This window comes from Dermacentor andersoni, chromosome 5 (assembly GCF_023375885.2).
Source record: "Dermacentor andersoni chromosome 5, qqDerAnde1_hic_scaffold, whole genome shotgun sequence".
Classification (NCBI taxonomy): domain Eukaryota; kingdom Metazoa; phylum Arthropoda; class Arachnida; order Ixodida; family Ixodidae; genus Dermacentor; species Dermacentor andersoni.
This window is the reverse complement of record NC_092818.1, coordinates 126,075,322-126,094,979: the sequence shown is the minus strand read 5'-3', so window position 1 is coordinate 126,094,979 and position 19,658 is coordinate 126,075,322. Positions and strand designations below refer to the sequence as shown.

At 42.5% G+C, this 19,658-nt stretch overlaps 1 protein-coding gene across 2 annotated transcripts in view; it reads left to right on the top strand.

The window, feature by feature from the left end:
- The first annotated feature begins 1,807 nt into the window (after positions 1–1,807).
- Positions 1,808–19,658, top strand: part of LOC126531110 (uncharacterized) — a 97,708-nt gene continuing 79,857 nt past the window's right edge. For both annotated transcript variants that reach the window (XM_050178510.2, XM_055070971.1), the window contains exons 1-7: positions 1,808–2,030; positions 3,608–3,714; positions 6,839–6,897; positions 8,228–8,291; positions 8,935–8,979; positions 11,623–11,684; positions 13,372–13,518. In XM_050178510.2, the coding sequence (XP_050034467.1) occupies positions 1,885–2,030; positions 3,608–3,714; positions 6,839–6,897; positions 8,228–8,291; positions 8,935–8,979; positions 11,623–11,684; positions 13,372–13,518 (630 nt within the window). In that variant the 5' untranslated portion in view covers positions 1,808–1,884. The remainder of the gene's footprint in view (positions 2,031–3,607; positions 3,715–6,838; positions 6,898–8,227; positions 8,292–8,934; positions 8,980–11,622; positions 11,685–13,371; positions 13,519–19,658) is intronic.

The following is a 19,658-nucleotide window of genomic DNA, read 5'->3' as shown; positions in this document are numbered from 1 at the left end:
ACGTTGTGAAACAAACAAATCACTCGGCGTGTTAAGTTTGCTCAGGCAGCATGGAGGTGTGATGACTTCCCAAACGGGACGCGAACTTTTCAACGAGAAATGGAACAAAAATACCATATGCAGCTGCTATTAGCAATTCTCGCCCTGAACTACCTATTTTCTAAACGCATTTCCAAAAACGCAAACAATATCTAAGATGCCCTCGGGCGAAAAGAAAAAAGCTCTTAAAGAAGCACTTCCTTGGTATCATTCCGATAGGACACAGCGTGATTTATACCCTTTACAAACAAGGCAGGGTGAAAACTTCGCAGCTCAAAAGAATCGACAAGAGTTATGCATGGAGCAGCTAGCAACAGTTAAACATGTGCAAAGCCACGCATAAAATAGATGTAAAAACATGAAGTACGCGACAGCTGGTGCGAGGATTTACGGCGCCACATGAAACCAACAACTTCAGTTCTTGCAAACTTCAGTAGCTTTAACATACAACGCAATGCGCTCGTGCAGTCGTGCTGCCCAGCTAGCGCAACGCGGTAAAGAAGCGGAAAACAATATAACCCGCAAACAGCATTCCGAACTTTAGCGAAATGCCTTTAAACCTCATGATGTACTGCAGACGAACTTCGTTGCTCACGCGTCTAAATATGATCGAGTGGAAAAAAACACCGACGAGACAAAATGAAAGGATGAGAACAAGAAATTTCCCTTCGAAGCGATGCTCTATTTTTGCTACCGTTGCTCCCGCGGATGAGGCCTTGCCGGGAATGATTAGAACCGTATCCCCGGCACGTTTTCACCGGTATTTGAGCCCCCCACCGTGCAACAATTCTTCTTCGACATTCCCTGAAGCTTTGGCCCCCCCACACGTGCGAATGGTGTTGCCTATCTTGCTCTGAAAACGTGAATAAGACAGAGAAGCACAATTAACGACGGAACAAACTACGGCGCGCGCCAGGCTCCTCTCCCGCGTGTTCTGCGCAAGGCCGCCACCAGTGGCGCGTCCGTCGGCGTGCACGGCGCCTATAACGACGCTCTCACTTCTCACTGTTGCTGGCGTCGGAATTAACTCTTATTTTTTTAGACATTGCTCAGGTCGAAACATTCTGCTTACAAAGTTTCTATGCGCTTTCAGAAGTAACCGCTGCAGATAAATGATAAACGCACGCTTTATAAAAGAGTGGATCCCCAAAAGTCGGTTGTCAGTTCCTTTAACCGTCAACATAGAGTCGTCAACATCGATCTCAATCCATGGCGGGCAGGACTTACAGCGATGCAGTCAGTTCAAGAGTCCGCACAACAGCCAAATTTCTACCCATTAGACATCCGGTGACCCAAGAATGCTAATCGCATTTAAAACTGCTAATTTGCTTATGTCACATCCAGCGTCTGCATTACGGCATTGCATGACCCGCATGACCTTTGAGATAGCTTATATTGATCGCTTGCGGCTGCATTTCAGTAGTGAAGACAAAGGCAACTTGCATGGCAACTTGGAATTTCCTATCATTCTATTTTTTCTTAAAATCCCGGCAATTAACAGTATCATATGTGCTTCGGGAACGATCTGGGTGATAAAATAAAATATTGTTGCGTAATTTGAAGAAAGAAAGGACCGTGGTAAGCGCAACAGCTGTTTCTTTTAATGCTTTTAAAAGAAAAGCGTACGTTCACAACTTACTGAACGGCATACTGAACGGGGATATCGCACATAACCTTTCCAACATTATTTCAACGACACAATCGCCATCGCTATTCTCTATCCAACGCGATCCAATTCCTTTCGTATCCGCTTGCTGCGAAACACGAAAGCGCGCGAGCCCATGACCCAATGCCATGACCCATTCTGTGTGCGAGCTTGCAATGGCTTAGTAAACAAATGGTTTTATGAGCAGCGTCGTTCAGCCCTTACTGCGTCTACTCAATTCTTCGCGAGTGCCGATGGATGAGACCAATTTTCTAGACGACACAGACTTGGAATCGCTGCACACAAGTGAACCGCGAGCAACGTCAACAGTTTTATCTGATCAGCGGTAAGATCGAAACTATTTGAACTACACCTTGGTTTAAGCTACGCTGGAAACAGCAGTATGCTTTAAAAAGTGTCGGTGAAGAGGCTAGGGGGAAAAGACATCTTCGAAAATGTATTTGAGAGGGTGAATTGTTGTTTTGGGATCACACTTCTACAGTGTGCCTTGGAAAGCCCGCTAAAGAACGTTAATTTTCCTTAAGGAATTGGATGTATCCACAGACACATCCAAGGACACATGTAGGTTTATGAGGCCAGTCACGTAGCGCTCGACTGCTAAACGCAAATGCATGTTTGCATATTTATATTTATGCATGTTTGCGTATTTATACTTTCGCTGGCGACGCCTCACTTGTTCACCGGGACGAGTTAAGAGTGCTCAAGTAATAGAGGCGACGGCTAGAGGTGAACAAGATGGAGAAATTTCACGAATTTCACGACTGCAGGGGCAAAGTTTAGCAGATGGGCCTGTGGCTTGCTCGCCACTAACTCGTTTGGTGTCAGTACCTTCCTCTTCCCTCGCGTACGTTCTAAAAAGGCCTATATTGAACTGCCGAAGAGGCAGTGCATATTTTCTTGTTTCGTACGACAGCAGGGCCAGCTTTATGGGCTACCTTCGAACATCTTGCGAGAAATAGGCCGTTAACAGTACGTCCCCCAAATTTTATTGCAGAGGGCACAGTCCTGAGGGCCAACCCTCCTCATATATGGTAAATTAAACCTTGAGTTTAACAATAATAATAAACAAAATGTTTGCATTGGTGAAACGAGCCCTGGCGCCTGCCCTCACGCTCAAAATGCATTTCCGTAGCCTCTGCAGTTAGTTCACTCAAGTTGTGCGTGTTTTCAGAAGACATGCAGAGAAATGAGAGAGAAGTTATTTATTACGCGAGGGAGGGCAGTGAAAGTAGGAAGAAAGGGGTTGAAGAGAGCACTGTCACAGTTTAACCTTATGTTTTGATGCCGTAACAGTGGTCATCAGAGAGGAAAAGGGATGGAACTAAGAAAGAAGGTGTACGAATAGAGAAATAAACATATATATATATATATATATATATATATATATATATATATATATGTGTGTGTGTGTGTGTGTGTGTGTGTGTGTGGCTAATGGCATTTTGTTTGCATGTAATGGATTTTCGTGTTTGCAAGGCAGCCTGCATGCTATCATGACTTTTGGAGAGCAACTGGGGTGGTAATCGCTGCTGCCCCAAATAGTTATAAGGTTTTGGTGAGCCTAATCCTGTAGATGTACAGCATTGCCGATGCATTATTAGCAACACCCTAAGCCAAATGGCTGCACTAAGTTTACTACACAAGCTGAAATAGAAAGTGCACAGATGCTAGTTCAACAGTTGCATCTTTTCTTTCGTTTAGGCAGTGAGTGAATCTTTGGCAGTTGCACTTGTATTATGCAATTTGTTTGCCCCCTTTTGTGGCATTGCATAGAAAGCTTCTTACGTTAGCTTGCCCTATGTGCCTTGCAAGTTGCAAGCTTGTTAACCTGCACAGATGGCTTGTGCAGTTAACTTGTTTTCCTTAAGACTTCCCTCTTCTGCTGTCTTTGCTGCATTGTAGGATTCGCCTGACTCGCCCAGCATGCGGCGACATTGCCACGAACCTCTTTCATGATCCCAGTGACAGCGACTCATCTCTGGGCCTCTTAACCAGCAATGATTGCCTAGGTAGGAATTGGCATTCTGTTTTTGTCGCCTAGATTCCTTGATCTCCCTCTTGTTTTCAGAGGTGCACCTTGGAATTTTTACAAGATCTCCAAGCATGCTTGGTTAATGTGCTTGCTGATGAGTACAGCAGGGTCATATCTTTGACATCATACCTATTGTTAGATTTCGTTTTAGGCAGCTGGTAAGAAATAATTTATTTATTATTAAAAACTTATTGATGTTGAAAAATGCTAAGAGAAACTTTGCTCGTTCGTTTGTACATTCTCCAAGTTCAATAGTGCCATTGCTGAAACAATGCAAAAAAAGCTTGTGATTTAAAGTGTAGGATTATTACCTAGCCAACATTCCAGCACTTTCCCCAAATAAAAAAGGCTTTGGTAGTTAGGTGATACCTGGAAAAACAGTAAGTTCAGAGGGAACGTGTGGGGAAGACACAGAGATGAATATAAAGGGACTAGGAAATTCTGTTTGTCATGTCAGAAATTTGTCTGAACAGAAATGATCCACAGAAAAAAGATCTCACTCTGCTAAGTATAACCAAACATTAAACTCAGAAGGTATGTGTAAAAGTGCATTCATTGTGCTTGCATGGCTCAAAGTGTTGTTGACACTTAGCTGCAAGTGCTATTTCACTTCATTTTGTTACTTTAAAGACCCCCATTCGGGGTATTACATAAGGAGTGGTTAACATTATACGGAAGAAAAGACAAGTGTTACAGTCAAATACAAGTTTGAACAGTTTCCGGAAATTCTGAATTACATGTGATGGCAGCGACATTGAAGGGTAGGTCATTCCAGTCATTGGCAGCCCGAAGAAAAAATGAAGCTTGAAAAGTGACAGTTCGTGTTCGAGGACAAGAAACTTGGAGTTGATGGCTGGTGCGCTGTGACATGCTGAAGATGATGGTGTGATGTAAAATTGGCGGCTTAGCGAGCTGTAAAAAAATTGGATAAAGAGAGAGCAAAGCGATACGACGACGCAAAGCAAGAGATGCCAAGCTAGGTTCTGCCTTTAAGAAAGAAATGCTGATGTTATATGAATATGAAGAATGGATGAATCTAGTCGCACGATTCTGAACTGATTCAAGTTTATTTATGATACACGTTTGGTGAGGACTCCAGATGGCGGTGGCATATTCCAGTTGTGGTCTGAGAAATTATTTGTATGCGAGTAGTTTGATGTGCTGTGAGCATGGCGAAGGTGACGTTTCATGAACCCAAGGGTTTTGTTTGCTGATGAAATTACGTTAGTTGCATACACATTCCAGGAAAGGTTGTGGGACAGGGTTATGCCTAAGTACTTATAGGCTAGATCTGATTCCACTGGGACGTCTGCGATTGTGTAACTAGAGAGATAAGGATTGCGATGGCGGGAAATTGAAATAAGTTTACACTTGTTAGGGTTCGAGGTCATTTGCCAATGGTTGCACCAGTTTTGCATGTTATTAAGGTAATTCTGGAGAGATGCTTGGTCAGAGATGTTAGTCACAGTACGATAAATCACACAGTCATCATCAAACATGTGAATAGGACAAGGTGCATGCAGTGGAAGATCGTTAATGTATATTAGGGAAAGAAGCAGCCCCAAGACGGAGCCTTGAGAGATGCCTGAAGTGATAGGGAGGGGTTTAGAGGAGAAGTTATTGACAAGGATGAACTGGGAACGATTAGTAAGGAATTCCTTTATCCATGTGATGTGATGATCTAAGTTCAATTTGGATAATCTTATTAGTAAGCAGTTATGAGGCACTGTGTAGAAAGCTTTAGAGTAGTCTAAAAAGATGGCATCGGTTTGAACATTGTTGTCAAGATTAACATGCAGATTGTCAAGGAAGATAGCTAGTTGTGTTTCACATGAGAGCCCCTTACGAAAACAGTGTTAGGAAGGATGAAAGAAGTTTACAGAGTCTAAGAGGCTCATAATATGCGAGTATATGACATGTTGCATGATTTTGCAAAGGACCCTAGTTAATAAAATGGGGCAGTAGTTTAAGGGGGAGTCTTTGTTACCTGCTTTGAATACTGGTACGACCTTTCCCACTTTCCATTCATCTGGTAAGGCACCTGTAGACAATGATTGTGAGAACAACAGAGTCAAACATGCCACAGATATATGCTTGGCATTCATTAGGATCTTAGAGTTAATTTCGTCTACACCAAAAGAAGTACATAATTTTTTTTTTTTTTTTTCAGTGATTGTCAGTATACCATCTACTGAATACACAATGGGTGGCATGTGCGATGTTATGTTAGTAGGTAGTGGAATGTCTGGAGTGGTAGTTTCTTTTGTAAACACAGAAAAATATGCTGTATTGAAAATATCAGCGCACTCGGCGTTCGTGACGGTGTCGCCTGCTGCATTCGTCACGCTGATAGTTCGTGCTTCTTGAGGATTTAAAATGCGCCGGAACTGGCGAGGATTTCGAGTAATTAAGTGGGGTAGGTCGAGGTTATAAAAATATTTTTTAGCAATGCGAACGGCACTCAGGTCGGCACTCTCTGCTATGTAGTAGTTGACCATGCCTCGGTGCTTCCGAGACGCGTGGCTAGTCGGAAACAATGGTTCTTTTTGTTTTCACGTGTCTTTAGTGCTTTGGTTAACCATGGCTTATTTTGATTCGTGTGCATGATTATTCTTGGTATATGTTTGTTTATGAGTTCATTAATTTTGTTTCTGAATAGTGTCCAGTTTTCTGGGCACTAAAAGCTGACATTTCACTTAACTTACTCAAAAATCTTTCAATGCCCTTTTGTTAAAAAAAAAATTACCAAGGTATTCAGGGCATTAACAGTTACATCTCATGCTATGACTACTGGTTATTGTGGCTCTTTTTTTGCATTGTGTATATGGGAAACCAACCACAGCCAAGCATTTGTACATTGTTCTGCACATCCGAAGGTTGTGCCAACACTAGCAGTGCTGCAAACATAGTACTGTGTATAAAATTTTTACATTGTGTGCTTCATGTGTGCTATGAGTGATTGAGTACGGCAGCTCGATAAGACAGTGAGTTCTTTAATGGATCCAGAATGTCTCGGATGTCATATGCTTCAGGATGACATTGAGGCACCTTCTGTTGACAGAAATGCCGTTTAACTTACTCATGTGGTTGTGTGTTTCCAGATTTCAGCCTTCTGGATATACCTGCAAGGTTGCCAGCTGCTGAGCAGGTCGTGATGGAGGTGACTTTTCCCCATTGTTAATCTTGTGAATTACTGCACAGTTTGATAAGAGGTGAAGGAGCAGATGGAGCGCATCTGTGAAATGCATCATTGCCTTGGACATTTGAACATGCCCTTCTACAGGCAAACGGCACAGCTCTAAATTGTAGACTAATTCTGTGTTTCTTCTAGTGGAATTGTGTGTTTCATTGAGCACAACATTTTAACCTTCGTGTGTGAAATTAAAGAGCATACAGCAATGTTTGGGAAACAGCATGTGCTGGTAGTCGACAATAAGCATGCTGGTACGAGTTGAGTAAACTGTTTGAACCCTCTGTCATTGCCATTAAACAGAATGAAAGAAACGGTGAGGGAAACTATTAAATCAGGCTAGACATCTTATTGTGCTCATAAAATAGCAGACTGACTACTTTCATGAAGAGTGGGGGCCTGTGTGCCAAAAAACTACAAGAACATAAGGTGCTGGCAAAGCAACTTATTTGCTGTATCACTCCTAGCATTTTTAAATTTCTGAATGTTAAAGAGCAATTGGTGTGTCTTGTTGAAAAAGTAATTTTTTTCCTGGTACACACCAGCTGCACTAAAGCAGTTCTTGCACTTTACGTTTTCCTTTACTTCAGTCAGGTTGAAACAAATTCAACCTTCACTTCCACAAAAGAAGTTCAGTAGTAATTATTATCAAGCGTGCTTGAGAATTGTTAATACCTGAATGGTGGTACCTCATTCTTTCTTTATTGTTTATTTATTAGTGAATTTGCTGTGCACTTGTATTCTTACCTTGATGTCGTTGTTTTTGAACAATTCTGTACATGGTTTGTTGCTGCACATTCTAAATGGGTATCTTGAAATTTGTGGTAATCCCGGGATTCAGTCTATGTAGAGGTGCCTTGAGCACTGATAGCTTCAGTTTCACAATGACATGTGCCCTAATGTAACAGTATTTAATTAATGAACTCTGGTTTCTTATTAAGTGATTATCACGCAACTTCTGATGTCCAGCAGTGTGACTGGTCTGCCAAAAGTTTCTCTGTCGCTCTGTTTTAAAAACTTGCTTGGTCTTTGCTTAAACACCTGGTACATACCATGTGCCGAAACCTATATATACTTATTGCATTTGCTGTAGAAGTACATCACGAGGCTGTAGTGTACTTATTTCTTTCTTCTTTGTCTCTTTTTTTTCTTTAATATCGATTCAGGCATTCAACATTAAGAAAGGAAGCTCATCTCCTCTGCATAGTGTTATTACCATGATTTGCAGATATGTTAGTCAGACATTGTCACCTTTGTGGCATTATTTTGCCATATTTACACCTTCATTTGCACTTTACAGGAGAAACCTTCAAGGAGCAGCTCCAACGCATACCTGAGGGAACGCTTTGATGTTTCGGAGGCTGGTGAGTGATAACACTGGAAATATTATGTTATGATAATGAAACAACACAACACTAATACTTAAAACTTCATAGGCTATACCTAGGAGGTCTCTTGCAGTTACAGAAGCGTTACATGCAGCCTTAATTCATTTGGCATTGTTATGGAGTTGGCTTCATTTATTTCATATAAACTATGCCTTTACTAAGTACTTCCCTAGCTTTTTTGAACTTTGCACAATGACGCTTGCATATGCATATGAGGTGGCTACCTTGTGCTGTGCCTTGAGTTGCAACATGGCTGCAAATGTCTTGACACCACCTCTTCCTACGCTGTTGAGCCCGCTTATAACAAGATTGATAATTGCTTGCTTAAGAATTAAGGTGAGCTAATTGTTTAATTATGATGGAATAGAGCTGCACTACAGGGCTTGTGTGCTGCCATATTCCATGATAATTCCTGGAAAAGCAATTGATATGTGTCAGTCGTTGGTTACATACAGGCTTATCATTGTGTAGCTCAAATCTGGTCCTTTTAATGAATAGATTTGTGGGATAGTGTGGGATTGATGTACTCATAATGGCCAGCGCAGATTCTGCCATCTAAGGTGCCTGTAGTGTTTCTTCACCACCACTAGTGTTTTTTTCACTGGCTCTCTCATTTCAGATGTCGATGCTCAGGCTGCACTGGGCTTTGAAGAAAGCTTCACAGGTGAGATATCCACTTATCGGGAAAATTGCAGTCTGTTTTCGTAGACAGATCATACAGTCTTCTTAAATATCAGAAAGTCTACCAGAGAACAGTTTTTGTAGTTTTCTATTGGTTATCTGCTTCCTGCTAGGTAGTATTTCATCGCACGCACTTTATTTTCAATACCAGTAGTGCAAGCCACATATCAAGCAAACTGTACTCTGACACAACTACAGGTTGTATGGATTGGTAATGAAGTCTATCTTGTATCTGAGCTCTTTTAATTCTTTTAAAGAATGACAGTTTATAAGGGGAATACCGAGGTGAAGTGTTGAAATGGTAAACACAGCAGCCTGTGTGATGCCTATGACTTTCAGTACTCTCACAGGAATAGTAGATGTGTTTGTTTTTCGACCTCATTTTGTAGCCTGCAAAGATATACAAGATGTATACTTTAATCTACACTTGATGTGCATTGATTAGAGGTGGGAAAAATTCATTTTTGCAAATATGAATTGAATACAAATAGTAAGTATAGGTGAACCCGACTATATCGAACCTGTTTACACCGAATTATCCTGTATATAAAACAATTTCTGACCTCAGTATATTTACAATGAGTATATACCTATATAGCAAAAATTATGATTACATAGAACAAAACTAGTAGCGACTCCCAATATATCGAACGTCAAGTGGCGCGGGAGTGCCCCCAGAAGTTGGCTTTCCCTCGTAGCATTGTGGAAACATGCCGGCACATCTCAAAAGTGGTTTAGCCCGGCGGCACTGTGCTATCCAACCGCTCTCCCTACCGTGAATGCGCCACGTCGGGCGAGTTGGTGACACCCGCCTACAAGAAATGGTCCTGGCCCACCTGCAGTGCTTGCTCAGACAACCAATCAGAGGCTCTTGTGCCTCGTCGTGCAAGATAGTGCAAGCATGATGCAAGGCTGAGTTGCCTCGGTGCTTATCTCGTTCGTTGTGTTTGCGCCTTGTGGGCCTTCTCCAGCAGTGTTGCCATGTATTGCCGTGATGGCTAGCGCGAAGCGGCAAAATTTGTCTTTTGTTGTGAAGCTTGAAATCATAAATGAAGTCGAACACGGTAAGAAGTAGGATGTCGCTGCAGCGTACAAGATTCCAAGGTGCACTCTCACCGCGATTATGAAGAATAAGGGGGAGGTTAGGGCTAAAGTTGGACAAACAACCTGGTGCTCGAAGCATACGCATGGCCGTGTTTAAGGCGTCGAGGTGGCCGTGTACTAGTGTTTCATCCAAAACTGCTTCAGATGCACCAGGTTCTGCGTGCCTGGTGATGACTCTAAAAGTGCTCATGAGTGCGATGAAGCCATTGGCGATGTCGCCGAAGTTTGGAGGGAGCTGTCAGAATTTCTGGAAGCTGTTGACAGATCAATGGTCGACGAGTTTGCGAGTGCGGATGATGGTGTTGCGACTGCGGGAGAGCCCGAAAACGAAGACTACATTGCCTACATTGTACCAAGCACAAGTAAAAGCGGGCACAATGAGGAAAGCCGCAATGGTCTTTTGCCGATATCCTCCGAAGTGATTAGAGCACTTGCACCAGTCCGGCACTTCTGCGAGAATGTGAGAGGTTGCGGCCTCAGCAGCTGCCACTCTTTAGACAATTTGGAAAAGTGCTTGCGGTCGCAGGCAGTTAAGGTGCCGAAGCGCAAGAAGATACAGGACTATTTCATGCTAAACTAAGCTAGTTTCATAAACAAAGTGCTTTTATAAATGGCGTGTGCTTTTATGACGTCCAATGGTTTAGCAGGCTTATATTGAATTATGCCCTATATTGAAATGATAGGCATTTAGAGTTTGATATAATCTGGTTTGACTATAATATATATAGGCGCAGATGTTTACAGCAGAAATGTTCATTTCAGTATTAACTTATGTACCACTTTTTACCGACCGGTGCAAAAAGGAATGCTAACTATCGGGGACAAAGGATCAGTTTTAAACATTACATCATTAATTCTTATTAAAAAAATATTTACAGATAGCCCCCGAACAACTTTAGAGCTTCGTCGTAAACAGGCTTTTCAAGAAAGCAAATGGCTGCTGTTTGACTTATCTTTCCAAACATGCTAAGTAAATAGTTGCTCAAACAAGGTAAGTTGTGGGAAAAGAAAAGATGCTGAAGGATGTGTGTGCCATAGACACATGTAACGTGGCCTAAGGAAATCATAACAGGTTGTCACGTAAAAGATAGAGCTGCTACATGACTTAACTGCCAAAACACTTAATGACACACTACAAACAAGTTGCAGGTTGTCATGTAGGTTTCCGCCATGAAACCAAGAAAGCTTTGCATTACTGATTTGGTTTCTATATTGCTCAGAAGACCTGTGTAACTTTTGTCTTTGTTCACTCCTAATAACTTGCGATGCTTTGCTTAGCAGAGGGAAAACAGTAACCAGATGTAACAGTTGGTTGTTGCAAAATATTTTGTTAGTTTCAAGTATTCAAAAATACTCTATATAGTAATTAAATTGCAGATATGAATAAGATAGTTATTGTGTAGTATTCTATTCATTTTCATATGTTCACCCACCCCCAGCATTAATGTACTCAACTTCGCTGAGATGACTCGCGACAAGCTTATAACGGTGTAATTTGTTCATCTGCAATTTGCTGTTTTAGATGATGCTGCTGAGAAAATTCAACAGGATGAACAACAGTTCAACAAAGAGCATCTATTGGATGTGAGTATTGTATTGGTTTGCTGTATATTCAAATGGTGCCCTTGTACATGACAAAAACAAAGCACTTGCAGTCTAGCCCACTTATTATGATCCCAGATATGATAAATTATCAGTTGTAATGACCACACTTCACTTCATTTACAAATTTCCAACATTGCCTATTGATACTGTCCAATACAGTGCACATTTTCAAAGGCACCATACTGTTACAAGGAACACTTCAAACCAGGCGAGAGTAAATGGAGGGCTCATACGAAGCTTCGAAGCACAAAGGCACTATTGTACTGGGTGCACGGTTGCATGCCCCACCCCCTCACTTCAGTCCAACGGCAACAAAGATGCGACCACCGAAATGAGCGAGTGCCATGCGTTGATTTCAGTAACCGCGAGGAAAGTCGCTCACTTTCGTCCATGCTGTAACCATGCTTTCAAGGCATGTCCTCGGCATGCTTTTTGGGCCAGGCAGTACCGTGGCCTACGAGATAGCATTGGCACATGCACCAGCTATCTCGGAGGCAACAGTGGTGACACTCTTGTTTTTGCGCAGTTTTCTGTGCGACACCACATGCACTACGCCTGTTTGGACAATTTGGATCAATTTGGACCAACGGCCACTCAAGTGTTTCCATCTTATCTGTGTCGATATTCAGCCGGCCGGAGTTGGCATGAATTCGGCATGACGCGCCACTACCACAAAAAGTTGCTTAGAGTTGGTGGTTTACGTGCAGTTATCAGGGGCTCCCAGTTCATCGCTGCTTTGTTTACATTGTTGCTGATATGGTTTGTGGCGGCATTCTACTTTTCGAAAATTCTACTTGTTTGACCGAAGCGACATAGAACATGTAACTTAGCGACTCTCGGTGCACGTGTGACTAATGCTGCAGCCATAACGACAAGACCTTTGTGAAATGCCGGCATGCTGCAGTAGTTTTCGCTTCTAGCCAACTAGAACACTTTGCTATTGTACGCAGAATCCTCTTTTGTTTCGCTGGTAGTAAAATATATCACAAGCTCTCAAAATGAATAATTATCACAAGCTGAAAAGATGTCTGTGGCTGCACTCGTAGTTTTGAAATCGCCGTTGATGGGAACCAGATGGGCGACGTCTTGAAAGAGCTATGATGCTGCATTTTGTTGTTTCGATTACATTTTTGACGGAAACTTACAGATGCAGTAGATGCGGGATAGTGCCGGGAACAACGCTGAAAATACTGAAAATCCGGTTTTCAGACCAAAGCAGTGTCGAATCACAACTACCGACACCAGCTTTCAGTGTCATTAACTGTTGCATGTCTTGAAAGGCGAGTTCAAATATAATGAACTACTAATACAACTGCAACTTTTCGCAGAACTGTCGAGTTCATTATTGTGATGTTGCGGACTTTCACCGTGGAAGGAACACGAGGAGGTTGAAGTGGACTCAGATGAACAGCGAGAGCTTAATGTCGTAGATGCTTTATATACTGAGGAACACTAGCACCATCAGCTTGTCCAATGTCGGTAGACGAAATGGCGAATAGAAAACGATACTGAACCGAAACAGAAACTGACAGTATAACAGTTGTATAAACGGGTTTGACTGTCTATCGAGTCTCTTAACAAATGCCCCTCATACGACAATATTGTTACGAGGATGTTAGGCACGTTAGCTTCTCACTGGTATCTCGACTATCTGATTGCTGTTCAGGCCTATGAAGAATCTTCATCGATGTACTGTGGAGGTTTGCAGTATGCTGAAATCAGCCGCCCGTCATGGATGTCCAGCGGTGGGGACGACCGCGTAACCATCAGTGCATACCTGCGAAGTCGGTCAGCACCAGTGGACCAAATGATGGTGAGTGCCATCGTCATTTCTGTAGAAAAGAGAGCCAGTGCAAATGAGGTGTTTTTTGGGATACCCATTCATCTCCAAATGGGATGCGGAATAGTTTGCCATACATTCAGTAACAGGAAGTGGACATTGGAAAGCCCTAATGGAGGAACAAGAAATGAAATATGTTTCATACTCTGCCAATCCCAGCATAGTGCAGTATGTAGAAGGATTAGGTAGGGTAAAGTGCAGTGACCATAGGTTAGTGATGTCTAGTGTTTCTCTCAATTTGAAGACAAAGAGTAAGATTGGTCAAGAAGGAACAGGCCAACCTATACTCTATCAGTAGCTCGTTGCGGCACTGTGGAAGCTACACGAGTTCTTGACCAATAGGAAAGCCGAATGCCCCTTGAGATGTGCTAATCCGCGACACGTTGTCTGCTCACCATCTGCTTGCCATCCTGTTGATACGTGCTCCATAGTTAGTGGATCGACGCAAAAAACTGTTTTGATGCCATAACCATAAGCTTCGTTTACATGCATGTGACAGCAATGCTTTGCTTCACCTGTTCACTTTCCCTGCAGTTACCTTGCAGCCTTCTTAGCAAGTAGCAAGGCCAAACGACCTCATAAATGTTCACCTGTGGCACACCGTCTGCTCGGTGTCTGCTTGGCGTTTGCTCGCTACCATCATCACATACCATGCTAGAGCGAGGCAGTCAATTAATGATGCAGTGAACAATTAGGCCTTTATAGCATTTTGCATCGTCAGCGCATCACCGGTGTTAATGGTGTGGTGCCATCTGCTAACTAGAAATCAAACCGGTTCTAAGGCTCGACGCCGTGTCTGTAGTCCTAGCAGTGTGAAAACAAAGCCGATCTCAATAATTACAACAATACATACCTAATGCTTTGACCTCAGCTTCAGATGAGACTCAGTGAGGACGGATTTTGCCACTTGTTTCTTGCTGACAGGATGGAGAGCCAGTAACAAGCATGAATTTAGATCAAAGCAGGTGGTTGGCGCTGTGTGGGTGCTGCCATATTGCTGTAGATGATCATGGTTCGGGTGGCTATTACGGTTACCAACTGTAACTGCCACTGTAATTCTTGCTATACAACGTGCATGCGCAAAGGTCATAACATGTTGCGTATCGCTGTACTGTATCATATAGCGAGCAAAAATAAAGCTCTTTAGTGCAGCCAATAATTAGCCATTCTGTACTGACCTGTACAGTATCCAGAGCAGCCACGCTACCTTCATTCGAAGTAGTGATGAACAGGAAGGGTACAGAGGCTCCTTCTATGACTAGAGATGAAGTTGGATGGGCCTTACAAGGCATGAACTGGGGGAAAGTGCTAGGAGAAGACGGTATAACAGTCAACTTATCAAAGATGGAGGAGCTATCATGCGTGACAAGCTTGCGGCTCTTTATATGAAATGTCTCACGACTTCAAGTGCACCAGAGAGCTGGAAGTATGCCAGCATTATAGTAATTCACAAGAAGGGAGACATTAAAGAATTGAAAAACATAGGCCCATTAGCTTGCTTTCAGTATAAAAATATTCAGCCAAGATAATTTCCAGTAGAATCAGGGCAACAGGTAATTTCAGTCAACCAAGAGAACAGGCTGGCTTCAGGAAGGGATATTCTACAATGAATCACATCCATGTCATCAACCAGTTAATCGAGAAATCTGCAGAGTAATCAACTTCTCTGTATAGGTTTCATAGATGATGGAAAGGCATTTGATTCAGTATAGATACCAGCAGTCATAGAGGCATTACGTAATCAATTAGTACATGAGGCATACGCGAATATTTTGAAAAATATCTGCAAAGATTTCACAGCTACCTTGATTCTCCACAAGAAAAGTAGAAAGATACTTGTAAAGAAAGTGGTCAGGCAAGGAGACACAATCTGTCCAATGCTATTCACTGCATGCTTGGAAGAAGCATTCAAGCTATTAAAATTGGAAGGCGTAGAAGTGAGGATCAATGGAAAATATCTCAGCAACCTTCGGTTTGCAGATGGCATTGTCCTGTTCACCGACACTGGGGACTAAGTGCAACAAATTGAGGACCTTAACCGAGAAAGTGTAAGAGTGCGGTTGAAAATTAACCCATTATGACCCATGATAAAACTGCCAGTGCGATTTTCATCAAGCTTTGTGAATCAAGAAAGAATAACACAAATGTCACATCTTAAAAAAAAGTATCAAAAAATATTTATTGGTTCTCAAGTTATGATGATGTGCTACATCTTGCACACTTGCAAGATGTAGATGTAGATGTAGATTTCTTGCATGGGGTTTTAATGGGTAAGGCTCTTGTCATTGCACTCCTACCTCCTTGCATGAAATTTTTCGAACCACACTTTTTCGAGGCACAAAGTGGCCTTGCACTTCTCACATTTCCATGATGCTCGGGCGTGACAAAATCGAAATTGCAGCTGCTTTCCTCATTTTTGGGGGTAGTAACAGTGACTTATGAGTGTCCAAACACACATACAGTGCAGCCCATTTATAATGAACCCACTTATATCGAAATAGCAGTTATAACGAAGTGATCTTGATTTCCCTTTCTAATTTCTCCATTTTCAAAGCCTTTTCGGTCGTTTTAACAAAGTACATAAACACAACTTAGTGTATATAGCAAAGCATTTTTTCTAGAAAAACAAAAAATCTTTTCATCAAACATCCTTTTGAGCTTTCGCATGAATCAACAAGGCCAAAAACTGCCAGTTCTTGGCTTCTAGCAGCCTCCCCGAGCATCATTTGCCTCTTTTGCCCAGCTTGGCTATTTGCAAAAGTTTGTTTCACTGCATCACACAGCCGGCACTGCCCAGTCGCAGTCTCAAAACTAAGCAAGCGCTTCCTTTTTTTTTCAATGCCAGGTACATGAGCTGGTTTAACGCCCTCCAGAGAGGTTGCCGGTTTGTCATCTTTCTCGTCGCACTGCGTTGTCCCCCAGTTAGTTTGACAAGAAGACTTGCCTTCAGTTGACAGCCACCCCACACTTTGAGCCAGCCCAGCTCGGTTCCGCTGGTGGTGCCCCATCCTGCTAAAAAAGCATAGCCCATAGGTGCACTCCTAAATTGCTTTTTCTCCTTGGCGTGGCGCCACCAGCTAAACTGAATGACCTGCCTGCCTGCACTAACAAAGCTGAAGAGTGCCATCACTGCTCACAGGTAAAAAACAGATCATTGTTGCTACTAGTGGACTAGCGGGTTTTGGTTCTTCTCACAGCGTGCTTGGACTTTTCCACGGTAACAGCTTGGCCTGGCCTGTGCTTCCTGCACCGACTATCTTTTCGACAATGACGAGTCCTTTGAAACCAGGAAATTCCACGACAAAACGAAAGGTGCTCTCTGAAAGTGAAACACGCCATTTTGGATGAAGTTCGCTAGAAAAGCAAGAAGACCAACATTGTGCAGATGTATGACATAGCACCGTCGACTTTGGCAACAATCATAAAAAATGCAAGCAAAATTGATGCTGCTTTGGACAATGACGGTGGCAGTGGTGAGCAGAAGCGGATCTGGGCTACCACTTACGGCAACGTAGAAGCGGCACTCTACAAATGTTTGTAGACGCTCACGACGAAACAGCAGCAGTGGACATCGGTCCTACAGCAGTGATGAGCTTAGGGCAGCTTTGGGGGTCCACGGGAAATGCAAACCTTGTCCCACGTGGCTTGGTTTATATGGACTTTGTCCTGGCAGATGAAGACCTCGTCGCAACTGAGGAGCTGACAACCCACTAACTCGCCACAAGTGTTTCTGAAAAGGAAACGATCGCTGATGACTGCCTCAGACCCCGAAGGGGATGACATTAGTGCACCTCAAGCAGTAACCTCTGGAGCAACTGGCGTTGCCGTCGACCTGTTACATATGTACCTGAGTTCCGAACCAGGTGTCTGCGCTCACTTGGACAGTGTTGAGGCCGCTGTTCTGAAATGCATGCTCATGAAACACGTGCAGGGGACCCTCAACCACTTTTTTCAGAGGGCGGAAAATTTTCTGCTTGGTCTACTTGATGCTTGCATTTTTTGTTAGTCCCGATATATCGAAAAAGCGGTTGTAACAAAGTAACTTCTGATTCCCGCCGACTTCGCTATAACCAGGCTACACTGTATGCAAGGTGACACCCAACAAGCATGGCAGTGGCTATGTTGACTTCGCAATGCAGCTAAGGCGTCGTCAATAATGCTATTGCGATGAAACCATTTTGGCAGAATATTGTTGCAGACTTTGCTAACCTACACTCACCGCAGATGTCGTTCACAGTGAAAATACCGATCTTCATTGCCTTCCTCCTCATATGTCTCTTCAGCTGGTTTTGGCGGCACAATCACAACATCAATGTCCTCTGCTATGTTTTCCGCACTCTTAACTGCATTCAGAGGATTGCACGAGCGACAAAACAGCTTCCTCCCAATGACAAACTTTGTATCCATGTCAGAACACAACTGAAGAAAAAGAAAATCGATAATCTCTAACTGCGAATGCACATTGTACTGTATCAAGTACTCCAAACTTTTAATGCATGTTCTGTTCTTTGAAAGAAATCCGCAGATTCGACAGTTTATTTCTAACACTCTCAGCACATGTACTAAACAACGTAAAAAGCACAACGAAAATATATAAACAGGTGAGCAGAAATAAATGAAAAGCGAGTACTTACCCGCATTCATCACAAGTCTGCAGTTTTACTGGAATTGGCGCGAAATCTTTAGATATGGATTAAACATTGGATTCTACTCTTTATTAGGGTGTGTGTGCATGCCATCTTGCTACTAGAAACAGAAATATCCAAAAGGAAATATTCAAATCTTCATGAGGTAGAGATGCGAAACCGAATGTAGTAGTTCTACATAGGTGCCAATGGGTTAATGTTAGGGGTGTGCGAAAATCCAAATTTTCGAATTTGAATTGAATATGAATACTTAGCATTGAATATCGAATTGAATGTCGAATAATGATATGCACATGATTTTATTATTAAGTTAGTTTATTTTAACATGTTAAAACATTTCGATTATATCGTAAGCCTTTATACTAAAAGATTGTGTTGGGCTCATGTTAGCTTTGGAGATTAATTTCTGCTAGTTGTCCGTTCTCACCAACTTGTGCCTTATCATACGGCATCAATTTACCGTGAACTCGGAGGCATTTGACCCTGTATCAGTCGTCACTCATCGCATTTGCTGTCAAGCAATAAGCTCGGGATTGGCTGCGGTACCTGCAAAAGAGTGCACCCTCGCTGTTCGCAAACCTGTGCCCCTTGCTACTGAGAGGCTGGCTTTTCTGCAAAGCTTAGGCGTCCAGTGGCTAACCGTGTCTTACAGGCGGAATTTCGCCAGCAGCATGTAATTATCGCAAAATTCAGTACAAACTCAAACGCTTTCTTAGATTAGATAGAAATAAATGCTAGGAACTATGTTTGCTCCCGCACTGCCAGCAATATATTCGATTTGTTTTGAATATTCGTATCCAACCGAATATTCGAAAATTTTTGAATACCTAGTTTTCAAATCGAACAGAAATATTAAAAATATATTATTCGATAATATTCGAAATTTTCGGATTTTTGCAAACTCCTAGTTAATATGCAGAAGACAAATATAATATTTAACAGCCTGGCAAGAGAATGAGAATTCAGGATCGCCTGTCAGCATTTAGAGTCTGTACAGGAGTATGTTTATCTAGGTCAATTATGCACAGATCATGAGAACGAAATTTACAGAAGAATAAAAGTGGGTTGGAGTGCATACAGCAGGCATTACCAAATTCTGACAGTGAGCTTACCACTGTCATTGAAAAAGAAAGTGTGCAATCATTGCATCCTACCAGGGCTGGCATATGGGGCGGGAACTCTGAGGTTAACAAAGACACTTGAGAACAAGTTAAGGACGGTGCAAAGAACAATGGAACGAAAGATTTTAGGCGTGACCATGACCAGACGGGAAGAGAGCAATGTGGATCAGAAAGCAAATGGGGATAGCCAATACTTTTGTTGAAATTAAGAGAAAAAAATGGAGCTGGGCAGGCCATGTAATGCGTAGGGTAGATAACTGGTGAACTATTAGAGTTACAGAATGGGTGCCAAGCAAGAGAAGTGCAGTAGAGGATGGCAGAAAACTAGGTGAAGTGATGAAATTAG